The following is a 17593-nucleotide window of genomic DNA, read 5'->3' on the forward strand; positions in this document are numbered from 1 at the left end:
TTGTAGATGACAGCACCTCAGCTTCAAGTTTTATGGTGATGATGTTTTGCGTCAGTGTGAGACATCCGTAGCCGCTCATGGGTTTGTTTTGTTTTGCTTACATCCTCAAGTTATCTCCTACGCAGCAAGTGCATATAGCTTTCGGCCTCTAGGCATAATCTCATAGTTACTCAGGGTACGTGCGTAGTCCACACTTCGCTAAGGTGCGGTATGGTGGTGTTGGCTGCAGAGCTCCTCCTAACGGCAAGAAGGCCCCCAGAGCACATCTTGGCCCCGACTACGGAGCAGTGAAGCATTTTAGAACTGCGCGCAATATTGTCCCTATTTTATTACGATATGTGCAAAGAAAGATGCAAAGGAATATGCTTGGATGCATATATTAGAACGCTACCTATGAGGAGTGAGGTGGCTCATGGAAAGAGGTGATGCTAGATGAAATAGCGAAGTTCATTGGACATCTCATCTATAGAGGGATTATTCATATCACAGGTATCCATCTATATTAGAATACCTGGAGACTCTTATCGCAAAGCAACGAAAATTTACTGAGAAGAGTGTACGAGTACACTTGTGTCACACGAAAAACCAAGCAATGCTTCACTGCATGGCATGAACAATGAAGCAGTACATCGGTTGTGATTTTCTTTGTCTTTTTATATAAACTTCTTGCACAACATTGGTTATTTTCATAATGTTTCTGGGTTAATTACCTATAAAATGCATATTCTGATTTTTCTTTGCTTTGAATATTTTTGCATATACAGTGTTTTTTATTCCACTATTTACCAGCTGGTGATGAGAAATTTTACGCTTTACAACTTTTCATTTCTTTTAAATATTTTTGTTGCTCTACAACCCATATTTTTTGGAAAAAGCATTTCATCATTCTGCAAAGTTTAGTATGCTGCAATGCTTGCTGGAGTACTTTTCAAACTGGCAAAAACAATCTTCCCGAGACACATGAAGAACAACCATTCCCGCGCGGTAACGAAAAAGCTAAGTGAGATATTTTTTCCATAGGAAACCATGGTGGAGTAGAAGCACTTTCGCAAAAAAACTGTGGTAAGCGCTGTTAGAACTATAGTATGTCACAGTTGCAGATATTGAAACCTTAAAGTCGACTACACTTTGCATGTGCACCCACATACAGTATGTGTTGATTAACTCACTCCAAGCTTTAAAGAAATGCATGTACGCAGGAAGTGCATGCAACCGAACAGGTATGGTTCAATGTCTTTTTAAAAAGGTCTGACAACACTTTTGAGCATGGTCAGAAAATGCTCCCGTTCAATAGTCGAGGCTCCCAAGAACATGCATGCCAAATGTTATAGCGTAGTACGCCGCCCGGAATTACCATATAATTGATTCCCAGCATCACCTGAAAATTTCTTTTTCTTTTCTTAACAAATGACACCACAGGTTCAAAATTACTACATCCAATTGTTGTCCTTAGAAAACACTCGAAAATACGTTTGACCTGGCACTAGGGCATTGCTTTTGTCATCCCCAAAAGGTCTTTGAAATGACTTTTCAGCTTTTCAGGACAAAATGTTGTCCTCAGAATGCACTCGAAAAGACGTTTCCGGGTCAAACCAGCTCGTGTTGTCCGCAGTGAGTACCGAGGTCAGTGAGAACTGTGCGAGGCCGATTGTACAATTTGAGGATGACCTCAGGACATCAAGTGTTGGCTGTGCAATTTCAATTTCACACTGAACAAATCATAAAAAGGCCGAATGCATGCGTAGCTGAGCACAAAATAAAAGTGTTCACTGGAATGCAGATGCTTGTACAGCAGGCCAACATGCAATATCTTTCCATGTAACGATACAATGGCTTCATTAAAGGGACCCTGCAACACCTTTTCAGCATGGTCAATAAACATTGCCGATTGGTAGTAGAGGCTCCCGAAAACACGCGAGCCAAATAACTATAGTGCAGCACGCGGCCTGGAATACCTAATAAATTATCAGTCTCCTGAAAATTGCTTTCTCTTCTCTCAACGAATGACAGAAGATGCACGAAATTCACTCGTAGAAGGCCTTCTATCAGCCATCGGCTGATTCAAGCATACCGCGCTCGGTCTTTACTGGGGCGGCCGTGGGAGGCAGCGACTTAACCACACAGGTATGCACGAGTGCACTCAATAGAAAAAATAAAAAGGATAACTGCTCAAGGTCACAAGGGGGCGTGACATATTTTCTTTCCCTGTGCCATCCCTCCCTCTCTGCTTAGTATTGAGTGCTTTTGTCGACACGAGAGAAGAGAGAATGCGATTGCAGTGTGTGACAAATCTTCACGACTCGGCTCCTACTGCACGGATTATGAAAATTTTTGCAGAGTTGTATTCGTGGGGCGATAAGCTCCTTCAAAAAATTCATTCCATGGCAACTTGAAAAAGTGTAGCAATTTTCTTTTTATTATGAGGTCAAATACCTTATTACCGAAACTCATTAACAAACAGTTAAAGTAATACTTCCGGCACAAAATACTCAGTAAGAACCTTTCACATCCTTAATAGAAATACCCAAATAATCTTTTTCCATGACAATAGCTACTGTGTTGTAAAATTTTTTTGAACGCAAAGCAAAGGCAACGTCTTCTGCGCCGCGCGGTGCATGAGACGCTCTTTCACACAGAACTGGCTCCTGCGCCTTACAGAAGTGACATCATCTTCATTGTATAAACTTAATGTCATTAAAATGACCAGATTGTTACTTCAAAATGTGTTACATCTACAAATGTATTGAACGAAAAGTGTTTGACAAGTCAGTTAACGTATGTTTGTTAATTAAACACATATAGCAAGCATTTTAAATGCAGGGGGTGCTGCGAAAAAAAACAGTGGCAAAGAGTGTAGCTGCGATGTACGCCATAAAGTTTTTCACTATGATGCGCGAATTATCGCTGTTGGACGTACTGCATTTTCTGGATTGCAATGTAAAAACGTGGTGTTGTCGAAGGTGGAAGTGTCCTTGCTGCCGAGTATCTCATTTTGCTTGTTGCGAAGGGCAAGGTTGACTATGAAATACCGTAATTACTCGAATCTAACGCGCACCTTTTTTCCGGTTAAGCGAGTTCATAAATCGCATGCGCATTAGAATCGAGTGCGAAAAAAAAAATGAATATGGTCATTCTATAGCCATCGGCATTTCCAAAATGGGCGCCCCCTACGTGCGTGGGCATGGCGCGTCGGCCATTTCTGCCCATGTGTTTCCCATGTGCGGCACTTCGTACGTGAGCTGAGGAGTTCGTCATCTTGTAGTTCATTAGCATCGACGGCATGGAAGGGCCGACTCTAAAAACTGGACGAGTGCACCACGTTGCCGCTTTTAAAAGGAAAGTCATCGCGTGTGCCGAAACGGACAGAAATCAGGCCGCATCGTGGGCGTTCGGAGTTCCCGAAACGTGCGTGCGGGACTGGCGGAAACAAAAGCAGAAGATTGTCGACAGCGAAGATTCACGCAAAGGCTTCAGTGGACCACAGCAGGGTCGGTTTCAACAAATTGAAGAGCTGCTCGCCGAGTATGTGCTTGAGCAGCGAGCGGCACAGCGGCCCGTGACGACAGAACTGCTCTAAGTGTGGGCTGTGCAGTTAGCTTTAGAAAAAGGGCTAACGCTGAGCCAGTTCACAGCGAGCAGGTGTTGGCTAACTAACGTTATGAAGAGGAAAGGCTTTTCCCTCGGAAAGCGAACGGGCATGGGCCAAAACTTGCCGGAGGAGTACGAAGAAAAGCTTCACAGTTTTCAGCGGTTCGTCCTAAACTTGCGGCACAACAACGGCTACCTCTTGGGCAAATCAGGAATGCCGATCAGACGCCTCTTTACTTCGACATGCCTGGCACCACAACCGTCGAGAAGAAGGGGATGAAGCAAGTTCGCATGCTGACATCGGGCCACGGTAAAACAAGAGTGATGGCAATGCTCCTTAGAAGTGTGGCAGCTTGGTCTAGTTGATATGGCATGAGGATAGTTATAGCGCGAGACCAAAACGACGACACAGAGATAAGAAGGACAAAAGGACAAGAAGGAGTCTTTCGTGTTCTTCTTGTCTCTGTATCGTCGTTTTGGTCTCGCACTACAACTATCCTCAGGCAATGCTCCGTTGCACATCAGATAGGCACAAGCTTCCCTTGTACCTCATATTTAAATGGAAGACGCTCCCGAAAGGAGTCGTTTTTCCTAGTAGTGTGATCGTGAGGGCCAACGAGAAAAATGGGTGCGCGTTGCAATCGATGTCTTACTTTTTTTTTTCGTAGTGGAAACCGAGTGCGCGTTACAATCGAGGGCGCAGTAGAATCGAGTAAATACGGTAAACGTTTTTCCACAGCTCGTGTGAATGTCCGGACGCACACGAAAGCCCAGCATGGCTGCTAAGTGTTTTTACGATGCCTGTGGTCTTCGAAGGCCTAAGCGGCCAAAGGTCCTACATTGCAGGCTGTTTCGCTAAGTGCAAACACATACGACTGTTCTCATTCGTTGCTGGGTACTGTAATTGCTGCCGTGCTCTCATAGGCCGTGTTATTGAAGTCAGACAAACTGCTTGGCACTGTTTTGTAGGTAGGTGGACTAACGCAGTCGGTACATGCCATTGGGCATGGTTTATCAAGTGCTGATCGCCTGAAGGATTACGGTGGCACGCGAGTATTTTCAAGCAGTTTACCGATTACCTCGTGAGGTGGTGACAGTACGCTGAGCGGCATAACAACAAGGTTTCCTGTTGCATATTCAGCGTAGCTAAGTTAGAGTGCGCCTTTCCGTCATCAGAACTTTGATAAACTGCGCAAATCAGCATTCCTGATGTGTGTGCTGGAAAAACTAATGCAGCCAGCTGCATTTGAATTTTGCTTATGCTCCTCCAAAGAATATTAATTCACAAAACAGTTTATCACAATAAATATAGCCTATTCTGCGAGGGTCATCAAACATCCAATATCAAAGAGCCTCTAGACAGGACCACCAGCAAGTCCGGCTAACGAGAGGCTGATGAGAAGGCACACTAAAAGTCGCATCGTCCCATGCCAATTATGCCAACTCGGCGAAGCCATGTCCTGTTCGAACAATTCAATTGAAGGGCCAAACCGGAAAAGTGTATGACGTCACTTCCGTGTGGCACAGGAGCCACTTCTGTGTGGGGCAGGCACCTTCATTGCGTGGCGCAATGTCTTTGCTCAAAGCAAATGCATAAGATTTGAAAAAGCACAGTGTGACTAGGCCAAGACAATAAATGTATTCCTCAATCGCGCTACCAAATAATGATTGATCCTGAACACATACTGAAGGCACGAACATGGCACAAGCAAAAACATAGGCAATGGCCACAACCTTCAGCTTCGATACCTCACCATCTGCTAAAGGGGCACTGACACCAAATTTCGCGACCGAGATAGCCTGTGGAGTCGATTTCCAAGAACATTCGTATATCATCTGCAAAATATCAACAGCAAATATAGCTGGGAAAGTACTTTAAAAGAATTTTGAAGTTTGCGTGAGCCCTTGACTCCATCGCGCCATTGACACCCTTAAAGGGGACTCTGAGGTGACTCCCTACATCTCTCACGTCACCGCGCTGCAGTCAACAAAAGAATTTATGATGACGCCATAGCCGCCTTTTTTTTTGCCGCGTTTGTTCCCGCAATCTATACTTTTTGGCGGCTGGTTGTGACTGCGTGGCCGTGGCGCACGCTTATAACGATTTGTGTTTGGCAAAACTGCAGTCCCATTTCCTATTTGAAAGTAATTCATGATGTGGACCTTGCAGAAGTATGCCACAGTTTTGTGTGGTGACGTAGTCAAGATCTGCACACACTAGGTGACGACAGTTGCACCCAGTTTTTGGAGCTCTCTCAAACGGAAACTGATCGATAATGAGGTGCCTGTAGTTGATTATCTGTCACGTGCTGTAGCAAACGATGTATCGTGTCATGACTAACAGGCCCTCAGCAACACATTGCAGCAGAATAATGTGAGGCCAATGTTTTTGTGTCAGTACCCCTTTAGCGCAACACCCCAGCCCTTCATGCTGTTCAGAATAAAAAAAATATCCTGACAGAGCTAGAAGATTTACCATGCATTATTTATCATGGCAGGGGCTGAGATAATGTTACCTGCAACATAAGGCACATGGAGCACACTAAGCGATCTCAGCTCGCTCAGACTTTGAATTTACATTTATAACCCTTTCACTATTGACTGCATACGCATGAAAGACAGCATACATCCCACCATCCTATGTCTCAGTTCACATTCATGGACAGCTCTATCTCATCCTACTTGGATTTTACACAGAACAAACCAGTCACGACAAATATAGTGGCCGTGTGTAACTATAAGCACCACAAAAAGGGGCAATTCAGGACATATAATGCAATTTGTAATAATGTGTCTAGAAATGTTAAGGTAATGACTGGTCGCAACAACACTATTTAGCTTCTGTAAAGAATTGCATTATAGGGGAGTGGTACAAGATGCTGATCCTAACCCTATTTGCCTCTGCAAGTCTCTCCTTTGAGTAGAACTCTCCATCTGCTTTCATCTTTTGCCTAGAATAATGCATTTCATCTGTAAATGGAAAAAAAAAGAGCATGTTAGAGAGACCATTTTTCTTTCGACTTGACATTATTAATTTAAAAAAAAAGACGCAGCCAACCTGAATTTTTCAAACGTGCTTAGTGCTGCAATAAAGTGGGACATATATGTCAAGCATTGCAAATTAGGTATACTAAATCGAAGAGATGTGAAAGTGAGTACTAATATACTAATTAATCATACTTTCAAATTACAAAAAAAGTTTCCATGTTACAACACCAGAAATTATGGTAATGGCTAGTTAGCAGCTGTCTCTAGTTCTTTAGTTAAAACAAAGCAACTGTAGCACACTAGGAAAACATTGCAGAAAAATGCCCTAAAATGTACTGGAAGGCTTAAATTACATGATCCAGATTGGTGCCACCCGGCTCTGATGATTGTATCATGAAGCACCAAGTGACACTAAGTATAGAAACACACCATGGTCTACAATATTTAACACAACATGAATATCTGGAACTACATGGCATAGATTCAAGATATATGAGAGTACTACATTCATGAACATTACTTTCCTTTTTTTTTTTCTCAGCAAAGCTCACTGATAGAGCAGCTATGTGAATTTTGATGCTGTATATGGTTCACGAAATCTGCATGGCCCCAGGCATGTTTTATACATTGGCATAAAAAAATGCTGTTCACACAACACATGTACACAATGCTGAGCAACTTCCCACATTCAGCCATGCACAAGCCAGTAACCACAACACACTCATAAGCATCATGTGGCAGATGACAGAGTCAACAAGTTTGCTAAAGCTCAGCCTATCTGCACTATTATAGCCCCACTGGAGGCCTCGCTTGTACCACATACAGCCCATCTGTGGCTCTAAAAAACATCCCTCGAACAGAAACCTGGTCCAAGAGTGGAAACAGATACATTACTCTTCACCACAGGATATATGAAATATATGACCTCAGTATGAGTGGGATGACCTGTTAAAGTGGCCCTGCAACACTATTTAAGCATGGTCAGCAAGCGCTGCCAATCAGTAATCGAGTCTGCCAAGAACAGGCAAGCCAAACATTACAGTGTAGCACATGACCTAGAATTTACCGTATTTACTCGACGCAACCACGCCCTTCATTGTAATGAGTACCCAGTTTCTATGACACAAAAAAGTAAAACATCGATTGTAACGTGGACCCATTTTTCGTGACGGAAGAGAAAAGAAAAAAAGGCCATAGGAGTCAACCTTCGCACATTCAAAAGAACAAGTATTTGGGTTTCAATGCACCAAAGTTTCGAAAGATGAAACACAAAGTCAAACAGGCGGCCCTGCCACTAAAGCTGTGACCACTACGGTGGTGTTTTTTGAGTCGCGTAATGAGTCGGTCCTCGTCGCTGTCGGACAACTGTTGCAGAGAGGCGCACTTCATCCTGTTGCTTGGCATGAAATCGTGTCGTTTATTGATCAGCCAGTCGGTGTACAGCGCCCGAATCGAATCCTTCACCGGCTTGCTTAGGCAGAAATCGAGAGGTTGAAGCTGCGATAGCATGCTGCCAGGTATAATTACGAGGTTCGTATTGCATGCAGCTAGCTTGCCCTTGATCCGCTGGTCAAGATGGCACCTGAGCGTGATCGTAAGCCGAAAGCAGCGCCGGGCCGCTTTCACCAGATATGGTGGATCCAATCCGTGACCAGGTTCATTGTCATCCAACCTTTTTTGTTGGCTCGCACGATCCCACCACTCGGGAAAACGACTCTTTTCAAGAGCGTCTTCCGTTTATATATGAGGTATGGGGGAAGCTCGTGCGCATATGTCGTGCAACAAAGCATTGCCGTCACTTTTGTTTTCTTGTGGCTGGATGTCATCACGCGCACTTGCTTCGCCTCCTTCTTCTCGACGGTAATGGAGCCAGGCATGTCAAAGTAAACAGGCGTCTGATCCGCATTCCCGATTTACCCAAGCAGGTAGCCGTTGTTGTGCCGCAAGTCTAGCATGAACGTCTGAAAACTGTGAATTTTTTTTCATACTCGTCCAGCAACTTCTGGCATATGCCTGTTCCCCTTGAGAGGAAAAAGCCTTTCCTCTTCATAAAGTTTGTTAGCCAGCACCTACTTGCTTTAAACTCGCTCTGCGTTAGCCCTTTTTCTAAGGCTAACTGCATAGCCCACACCTGGAGCAGATCTGTCGTCACGAGCCGCTGTGCCGCTCGCTGCTCGAACCCATACTCGGTGAGCAGCTCTTCGATTTCCGGAAACTGGCCCTGCTGTGGTCCACTGAAGCCTTTACGTGAAGCTTTGCTGTCGACAATATTCTGCTTTTGTTTCCGTCAGTCTCGCACGCACATTTCAGGAACTCTGAACGACCACAATGCGGCCCGATTTCCGTCTATTTTTGAACACACGATGACTTTTCTTTTAAAAGCGGCATCGTGGTGCACTTGTCGAGTCTTTAGAGTCGGCACTTCCATGCCCTCGATGTGAATGCACAACTCCTCAGCACACGTACGAAGTGCTGCACTTCTATGCGCGTTGGCTGTACGAAGGCATTAATTTATTTTTTGCGCACTCAATTCTAAAGCGCATGCGATTTATAAACCCGCTTTACTGAAAAAAAGGTGTGCGTTAGATTCGAGTAAATACGGTACAATTATTACTCAAAGTCAGCGAGAATTCGCTTTATCGTCCCTCTAAAAATGATGCCATACACCCAAATTTTTGTGCCATATGCACACATTTGTGACCGTTGGCTGACTTGCTGCATAGTTACCGTCGCCGCCACGGAATACCATAATGTACTACATGCGTGTTGACGAGGGGATGCACCCCTTTGTCAACCCTGTCCCTGTGTGATACCCTTCAAGTGCGCTAACTTTTGCAGCATGTAACTCGTGTCATGTGCTACTAGTGAGACTGTTTCACAGCAACTTAGAAAAGTGTTTCAGAGATCCTTAAGGAAGATATCCATCCTTTATTGAATATTTAATGTCCCTTAACAAACAATTCTACAGCCCATTTTCTTTATGCTTTCCTTGTTATCATTAATCAGAAGTATTTCTACAGCTCCAGTGATATTAAACTCACTTCTTTTATGCATACGATACCTATATTTACAAATAATAATCACTGGTGTTTTACGTGCCGAACTGTGCTACGACTATAAGACATTCTACAGTGAGAGACTCCAGATGAAATTTGATCCTTCGGAGTTCTTTTTTTTTTTTTAAACCTGAATCTAAGTACAGAGATGTTCTTAGCATTCTTCTGCCAATGAAATGCATCCGCCGTGGCCTGATATAAAACCTGTGTCTTCAAGCTTAGTCCTGCAACACTTTACAAGCAAAGCAACTACGGTGACTTCTACTATCTGTTGGCTTCATGTAAACAGCGATGTATTTTTAAGGTGAGAAGCTGGCCTCAGTGTATTGTACTGGTTACTGCAAGTTGTCTAAGTTTTTCTTACTTTTTTTTCTTGTATATTTAACAGTGTTGTATGAGAGATCACACTTGAGAAATATAGTCTATAGGAGCATTATTACACAACTGCCCATTAAAAAAAATTATGCGCAGCTAACGTACAGCCACTTGTAAAACATTTTTACAGAAAAAATGTACATGTACATCAATAGTACTAGCAACATGCAGACTGAAATGCTTATGCCCCATTATATGGCAGGCATACTGCTTCTAAAACAGAGCAACCGTGTTAAACTTGGTCTCTAGTTTATAGTTTACAGAGTTCTAGTAAAACTCGTTGCTGAATAAGTGGCACACAGGCTGAAGCAGCCCAAAAAGAACTCCCTTCTCATCCCAGCCCCTACAGCTGACTCCTCCAAATGTTTGAAACCGACATCACATCTCCAGACTAGCATAATGCCCAAACAGCTACAACACATCAGCACATGGAATAACTTATAAAGGTAGAGGTTAACATTATAGGAACTGTAAGAGGAATGCCCATAATATCACACTTTCCTTTAGTGTAGTTACGCTTCAAACATGAATTAGCATTACATTTATTCCGTCATGAATTGTAACGGTGTGCTAAAGCTATGTCCTGCTGACACCTTGCCCTTTTAGACACTATCTTAAGTTGCTTGCCAGGAAGTGGTCGCAGTTATGTCCATTCTACAGCTCTACCTTAATTACACATTAGCACCTAGTTTCGAAATCTGCTGAAGTGTTAAACTTCTTTGTTATTAAAACACAAAAGAAGTGCATTGTAATGTCGGTAGTCCATAGGTGCATCACCAGCAATAAGCAATAAAGGGTGCTATCGTGGAGTGATGCCTTATGCCTCATTCTATGTTATTTGTCTCATGTGCCACTCATGGTCACCTAATCCTGTTGGTAATGCGAACCACAATCACTGTGGTTTAAACTTCCCGCACTTGGCAGGAAGTTTAAAAAGCATTGGCATCAAAACAGGCATTAATCTGCGATAGCCCCTCTATTCTCTTTGATGAAGCCACTTTCCTTTGTTTTTGATTTTTTTTACTTGCCTCAGCACATTTTTGTTGTCTACCCAGCTGCAAAAACCAGGCAAGCAGGCAACTTGTGGGTTTTGTGTCATCATCGTTCATCACAACTGAGCGAACGATTAATGTAGAGAAGGGTGACAAAAAGCAAACACAGAGTACATCAGAGACTGAACGCCAGTAATGGCAAAAAGAGAGAAAAGGAAAAAAGAAAATGAAGGTGCAGTGGAAGCATTAAGAGGAGAGTGATGTCTGGAGAAAATACAGCATGTCGAACACAGCGTGAACGATAAAAAACAATGTAAGCAAAAAGATAGAAATAAGAGGGCACTACTGCTACTAGGGAAAGAGCTTTACGGAGCCACATATTCCCAGGTTCAAACTTTCTAAAAATTAGCAATTTGCTTCTTCTGCAGCTGCTAAACACACTGGGTGACCAGAGGCTCAGCCCCGCCACTGTTAGAATCAAGACGTGCATGTCAGTAAAGCAGAAGCTAAGCAATGCCAATCACACACCATGCATTCAAAGCACCTAACAGCTACGCTATAAATTTGCATTGCAGAGTATTTCGTCAATTTTGGTTCCTTTCCTTTTTACTATACCTTGGTACAAATAGGAATGTCCCAGCTTGCAAATACAGTCAAACCATACTAAAACGAGAGCTGCTAGAGCAAAACTGCCACAAGAATAAAGATTTCCCGGTTCCATGTCAGCTGTCCATACAAAGTAACACAATAGCCTCTTCATAATGACAGAGATTTAGACTTGTTATTTCTGACTCAACGAACTTGTTGAGAATCAAACATGGACTAAACGATATTGGAACTGTACTGAAATCGGAACTGCAGAGTACTAGTCAAATTAGAAGGCCTTTTCAAAGCTCGCAGAACCATATTTAGGCTTCAATAAGGTTTTCATGAATGGAACTGTAATTGCACAGAAGCTACCTGAATCTACTCGATCCACTGCAATCCGTAGCCACGCATGCTCATCGCGTGGCTGTGCAAGACTGCACGAGATTGCAAACGATCACTAATATCGCTGCAATTTTCCCTGTGGTGTGCGATCAGACCCAAGCGTAGGAATAGTATGGTTGAAAGGACTATGCCAATGAGCAAGCATAAATTTCTCTCTCTCTTTCTAGGACATTGCACAATACGAGCTTTTGTCCAAGTCCAAGGAGCATCCTCGAATCCCTAGGCATAAAATACCACAAGCAATGCAGGAAAAAGATGATGATTCCGATCACTGTCCGCGACTGTCTCATCGTCCCGCCGCTCCCCAAGAAGAAGCATCTGTGATAGAGTGCGCAAAATTGAAAACAGGTGGAGTGTGCGGAACTTGAAACGGGGCGAGCAGAATTTGAAGTGCGCGCCATGAATCAAGTTCGAAGTGAGCAAGGAAGAAGAAGCTGGCCTGAATGCTAATGAATAACAAAAAATGACTGAAGTGCCAATTTGACGCAGACTCCACATGGTTCAAAGCACGCGGGAGACAGGAAGAAAAAGAAGAGTCGCAGCGGTGGCCAGAGGAAGACGAGCCACGCATCAGGGCGGTTGGGTTTCGGATCAGAGCCAAGGCTGCTACCTCCATCGTCCGGTGACCAGAGGGGCTCCAGGACTACCTGGCAGCGCTGCCATCCCGTGGACAGGTCTGAGCTGTCGATCTTCGGGTTCGAGCTCAGGCGAGGCTGTCCGGCCGGGACTTCACCTCGAGGCCAGTGCGTGAAAGGCAGCGTCAGCTGGTGCAGCGTCCACCAGCAGCCTGGGAAGGCTGCTTCTCCTGCGGTTCGTGTGACTGTTCGACGCCGACGCCAACTGGGGCGACGACATTAGGCCCGTGCTTCGTGCTCAGGCTCCTGCGCAACGACATGGGTGAAATGCCGCTCCTTTAACGTTCTGCGACGCACTCTGTGAATAGGAACTGCGTGCTTGGGACCTTTTGTTTAGGGACTAGTGTGTGGCTTCTGTATTTCTTGGTGACTGTGTGCGAGAGGTGGGACTCATTAAATTTTGGGTTAAGTGGTATGAAGCTGTTGCCATTAAATGTTTGCGTCAAACAAACTTGTCCTTTGGGAAGTGTCCTGAGGTGGCTCCTCGGAGCTCCCGAATTGAACCTGCACGTTGTTCGAAACAGGAACCACAACGTTACATTGGCGTCCGCAACTACAAGACGAGGCCGTTTGCAAGCCTGGTTCTCGAGTCCCAGATGGATTGAAAGATGAGTGCAGCAGAGTTTATGGCCTTGGCATTACGTATAGGTTTATAAGGTGAAGACTTGAAAGCATGGGTTGAGGAACGCAAAAAACGTGCGTGTGACAAAAGAGCCGCGGAGTGAGAGGGGAAGAAGGAACAGATGGAGTTGCAACGGCAGCTTGAGGAGCAATGTCAAAGAACCATTCAGTTACGCCTTCAATTGGCGGCAACCGAAAACACCTGAGAACCAGCCATAGCGGACGTAGGCCGACAAGCCCAAGGGCCATCCAAAGTCAATCCACATAACTTCATACCAGGATTTGACGAGAACCGGGACGACCTCGACGCATACCTAGAAAGGTTCGAGAACATGTCAACTGGTCAAGAATGACCTAGGAAAAAGGGGTCCAAGCTTGTGTCTCAGTGGCGAAGCTCTAAAGGTGTTCAGTCGCTTGTCCCCCGAAGAGGCGCTCGACTATCACGAAGCTAAGCTGGCACTGCCGCAATGATTTCGGTTCACCGCTGATGGATACCGAGAAAAGTTCTGCCAAAGCAAGCCACAAGGTGGCAAAACCGGCAAACAGTTTGCCACGAGGCTTACGAGTTATTTTGTCCGGTGGGTTGAGATGTTCAAGACAGACAAGAAGTATTCAGCTGTTCGTGACCTCCTAGAGGCAGAACAGTTCATAGACAAGTGCCATGATTGGCTGGCACTGTTCCTGCGGGAAAGGAATTGCCGTAAGCTGGAGGAGTTAGCGGAAGCAGCGGATAATTTTTTAGAAGCCCAACAGCAGTCGAACTTGCTCGTTTTTCAGGAGAAAACAGAGAGCTTTATGGCCTCAAAATGTGAGAGCTCAGCTCTAAAGTTGACGCCGCAGTGTTTCGTTTGTCATAAAACAGGTTACATAGCAGCTGCTTGTCGGTATCGGTCGAAACAACCGTATTGTGGGTATTGTAAGAAGACCGGGCATGATATTCCAGGTTGCAAGAGGAAATCTGCCATGCAGAAGAAAACTGTGTATATTGTCCCAAAAGAAAAAACTAAGAGACAGTGATCAGGAATCCGACTAGAGGCAAGAAGAGAACATTTTCAGGGCAATAGATATGCAACAGAAGAATTGCAGAACGAAATGCCGGATGCCAGTTTTGCAAGGCCTTTTGTTTGGCAAAACTGTATCTGTTTTACGGGACACGGGCAGTAACACGACAGTAGTGCGACACTCAATTGTGCTAGATGAACCACTTACGGGGTTCATTACAACGGTGCTCTTAGCCGATGGCAGCAAGTTAACTGTCCCGGAAGCAAAGGTGGAAATACTTTTGCCATACTTTTGTGGCATGGCGACTGTTAAGTGCATGGCATCCCCACTCTATGACGTCATTATTGGAAATGTCCCAGGAGCTTGTGATCCACATGACCCGGACAAAAAATGGAAGGAAAAAGACCAAGAGGAAAGCGAAACAGAATGCGACTTCGAATAGGCTAGACGAAAAGGAAGACGGTGGCAAGATAGTCTTACTCGGAGTAGTCAAGAGCACAAGTTCGTCATCGTACTCGGGGACGGTGCAATTAAAAGCCTGGGAAGTAAACCAACAAGATTTTAAGAATACACAAGCGAAAGATAAGACCCTGGAGTCTTGTAAAAACAGATCGGCCAGATATCTTATGGGAGAGGATCGCCCCAATATTTGTTTTTTAGAGAGAAGGGACTGCTATATCATCGTTACCAGGTATCGTCCGGCAAAACGATACAGCAGGTCGTTGTTCCACGCATTCTCAGGAGCCACATACTCAAGTTAGCCCATGGAAGCTTGATGGCAGGTCATCAAGATATCAAGAGGACAATCGACCGAGTGCTGGGGTCTTTCTACTGGGCAGCAGTGCAGGAAGAAGTGAAGAGGTACGTGCGATCCTGCAACATCTGTCAAAGGACTCATTCAAAGAGCAAAGTGGGCAAGGCGCCTCTGGGTCAGATGCCTCTAATTGACACTCCGTTCGAAAGAGTAGCCGTGGACATAATTGGGCCTCTGAAACCAATTACGAGAAGCGGAAAGCGATACATACTAACCATAGTAGACTTTGCCACGCGTTATCCCGACATGGTGGCTCTACCATCAACTGATTCAGCAACCGTGATGGAGGGACTGATAGAAATGTTTTCCCGAGTCGGATTCCCCCGGGAAATCCTATGCGATCAGGCATCCTGCTTTACTTCCGATTTGATAAAAGAGGTGAATGATTTATTGTCCATCAAGCACCTAAGCTTGACACTATATCATCCAAATGTGTAACGGCTTGGTGGAACAATTTAATGGAACATTAAAACAGATGCTGCGGAAACTCTGCCGGGAGGATCCGAAATCTTGGGATCGGCTGCTGGCACCGCTGTTATTTGCCTACCGTGAAGTGCCACAGAGCAGTAAGGAACTTTCACTGTTTGAGCTCATCTACGGCTGGTACGTCAGAGGACCCCTCAGTCTACTCAAGGAGGTATGCAATGGGGAACACATCGGCGATGAGATTAAGACCACGCATGGGTACATGATGAATCTCCGGGATGGTTTAGAGAAGGCGTTAAAAGTGGCCCACGAGAACCTTCTGCGGGCCCAGAAGATTTATTACGATTGCAAGAGCAAAAATCGTCAGCTCGGAGTAGGAGACCATGCCCTCCTTCTACTGCCCACTGCGGCGAATAAGTTGCTCATGCAATGGAAGGGACCTTTTCGAGTCACGGGGAAGAAAGGAAATCACGATTACTGGCTAGACTTGAGACGCGAAACAAAATTGGTTCACATAAACATGCTAAAACGGTATGAGGAACGCCTAACAGAAAACACTCCTTAAACATCCTAGGTATAACTTTCGAACAGACTTGTACGATCGTATGATGTTTCTATATTTTTACCCTGCAAGTGCATTTATTGCTTGCAAGTGTGGACATTGAAACGATGTTTAGTGAACTGTAAGGTGGACATATATGCAGTGAATCTGTGATGTGATGTACAAAGCGCACTTAACAGCAGTTATTTAAGAAAAAAAAAAAACTTAAATGAAAGGGGGGCTTCTGTGATGAAGTGCGCGGAATTGAAAACAGGTGGAGTGTGCGAAACTTGAAATGGGGCGAGCGGAATTTGATGTGCGCGCCAAGAACCAAGTTCTAAGTCGGCAAGGAAGAAGAAGCTGGCCCGAATGTTAATGAATAACAAGAAATGACTGAAGCGCCAAATCGATGCAGATGTCGCATGGTTCAAAGCATGCAGGAGACAGGAAGAAAAAGAAAAGTCGCAGCGGTGGCAAGAGGAAGACGAGCCCCGCATCAGGGCGGTCGGGTTTCGGACCCAAGCCAAGGCTGCTACTTCCATCGTCCTGTGACCAGAGGGGCTCCAGGACTACCTGGCTGCGATGCCGTTCCCGTGGACAGGTCTGAGCTGTCGATCTTCGGGTTTGAGCTCAGGCAAGGCTGTCCGGCCGGGACTTTACCTCGAGGCCAGTGCGTGAAAGGCAGCGTCAGCTGGTGCAGCGTCCACCGGCAGCCTAGGAAGGCTGCTTTTTCTGCGGTTTGTGTGGCTGTTCGACGCCGACGCCAACTGGGGCGACGAAATTAGCCCTGTGCTTCGTGCCCAGGCTCCTGCGCAACGATGTGGGTGAGATGCCGCTCCTTTAACGTTCCGCGATGCACTCTGCGAATAGGAACTGCGTGCTTGGCACCTTTTGTTTAGGGACTAGTGTGCAGCTTCTGTATTTCTTGGTGACTGTATGCGAGAGGTGGGACTCACAATATTTTTGGTTAAGTGGTCTGAAGCTGTTGCCATTAAATTTTTGCGTCAAACAAACTCGTCCTTCGGGAAGTGTCCTGAGGTGGCTCCTCGGACCTCCCAAATCGAACCTGCACGTTGTGTGAAACAAAAACAAGAACCACAACGTTACAGCATCCAACACACCCCGTCGGGCGCGCAACAAAAGAGTGAGTGAGCTCCAAAGAATGTATGGCAACAGCAACGAGTCGGTGTACGTGGACGCCGCACGATACCCAGAGGAAAGGTGTGCTCACGTGGTTGCCGTTGTGAATCGCACGGGCAGATGCATCACGAGAGCCACGATGCATATAGAACACACAAAGGCGGCCGAAACTGCAGTGATGATCGGCGACTCGCAAGCTGCCGTCAGTGCCTCAGTACGTGGTCGCATCTCGTCTGGCGGCCCAGATACTTTAATCAAGTTATGGCAACAAGGTTGGCGGCAAGCTTCAAGGAGCGATGGCCTCGGTGTCCTCGTTTCTCAAAACTGAAAATTCGATTGTCTTCCTTCTGTGAATCCTGGCTCACACCAGCGTCCCGCTTGCCAGCAACCAGGCGGCCCACACCACGGCTCGAGATCTCACTCTC

The 17593-nt window shown here is 45.4% G+C and overlaps 1 protein-coding gene across 2 annotated transcripts in view; it reads right to left on the reverse strand.

Moving 5' to 3' along the window:
- LOC119161281 (erlin-1) overlaps positions 1-17593 on the reverse strand; it is a 74933-nt gene that overhangs the window by 19130 nt on the left and 38210 nt on the right. For both annotated transcript variants that reach the window (XM_075879599.1, XM_075879598.1), the window contains exon 11: positions 6479-6558. In XM_075879599.1, coding sequence (XP_075735714.1) covers positions 6479-6558 — 80 coding nt within the window. The remainder of the gene's footprint in view (positions 1-6478; positions 6559-17593) is intronic.

The sequence above is a fragment of the Rhipicephalus microplus genome, chromosome X (genome assembly GCF_043290135.1).
Source record: "Rhipicephalus microplus isolate Deutch F79 chromosome X, USDA_Rmic, whole genome shotgun sequence".
NCBI lineage: Eukaryota > Metazoa > Arthropoda > Arachnida > Ixodida > Ixodidae > Rhipicephalus > Rhipicephalus microplus.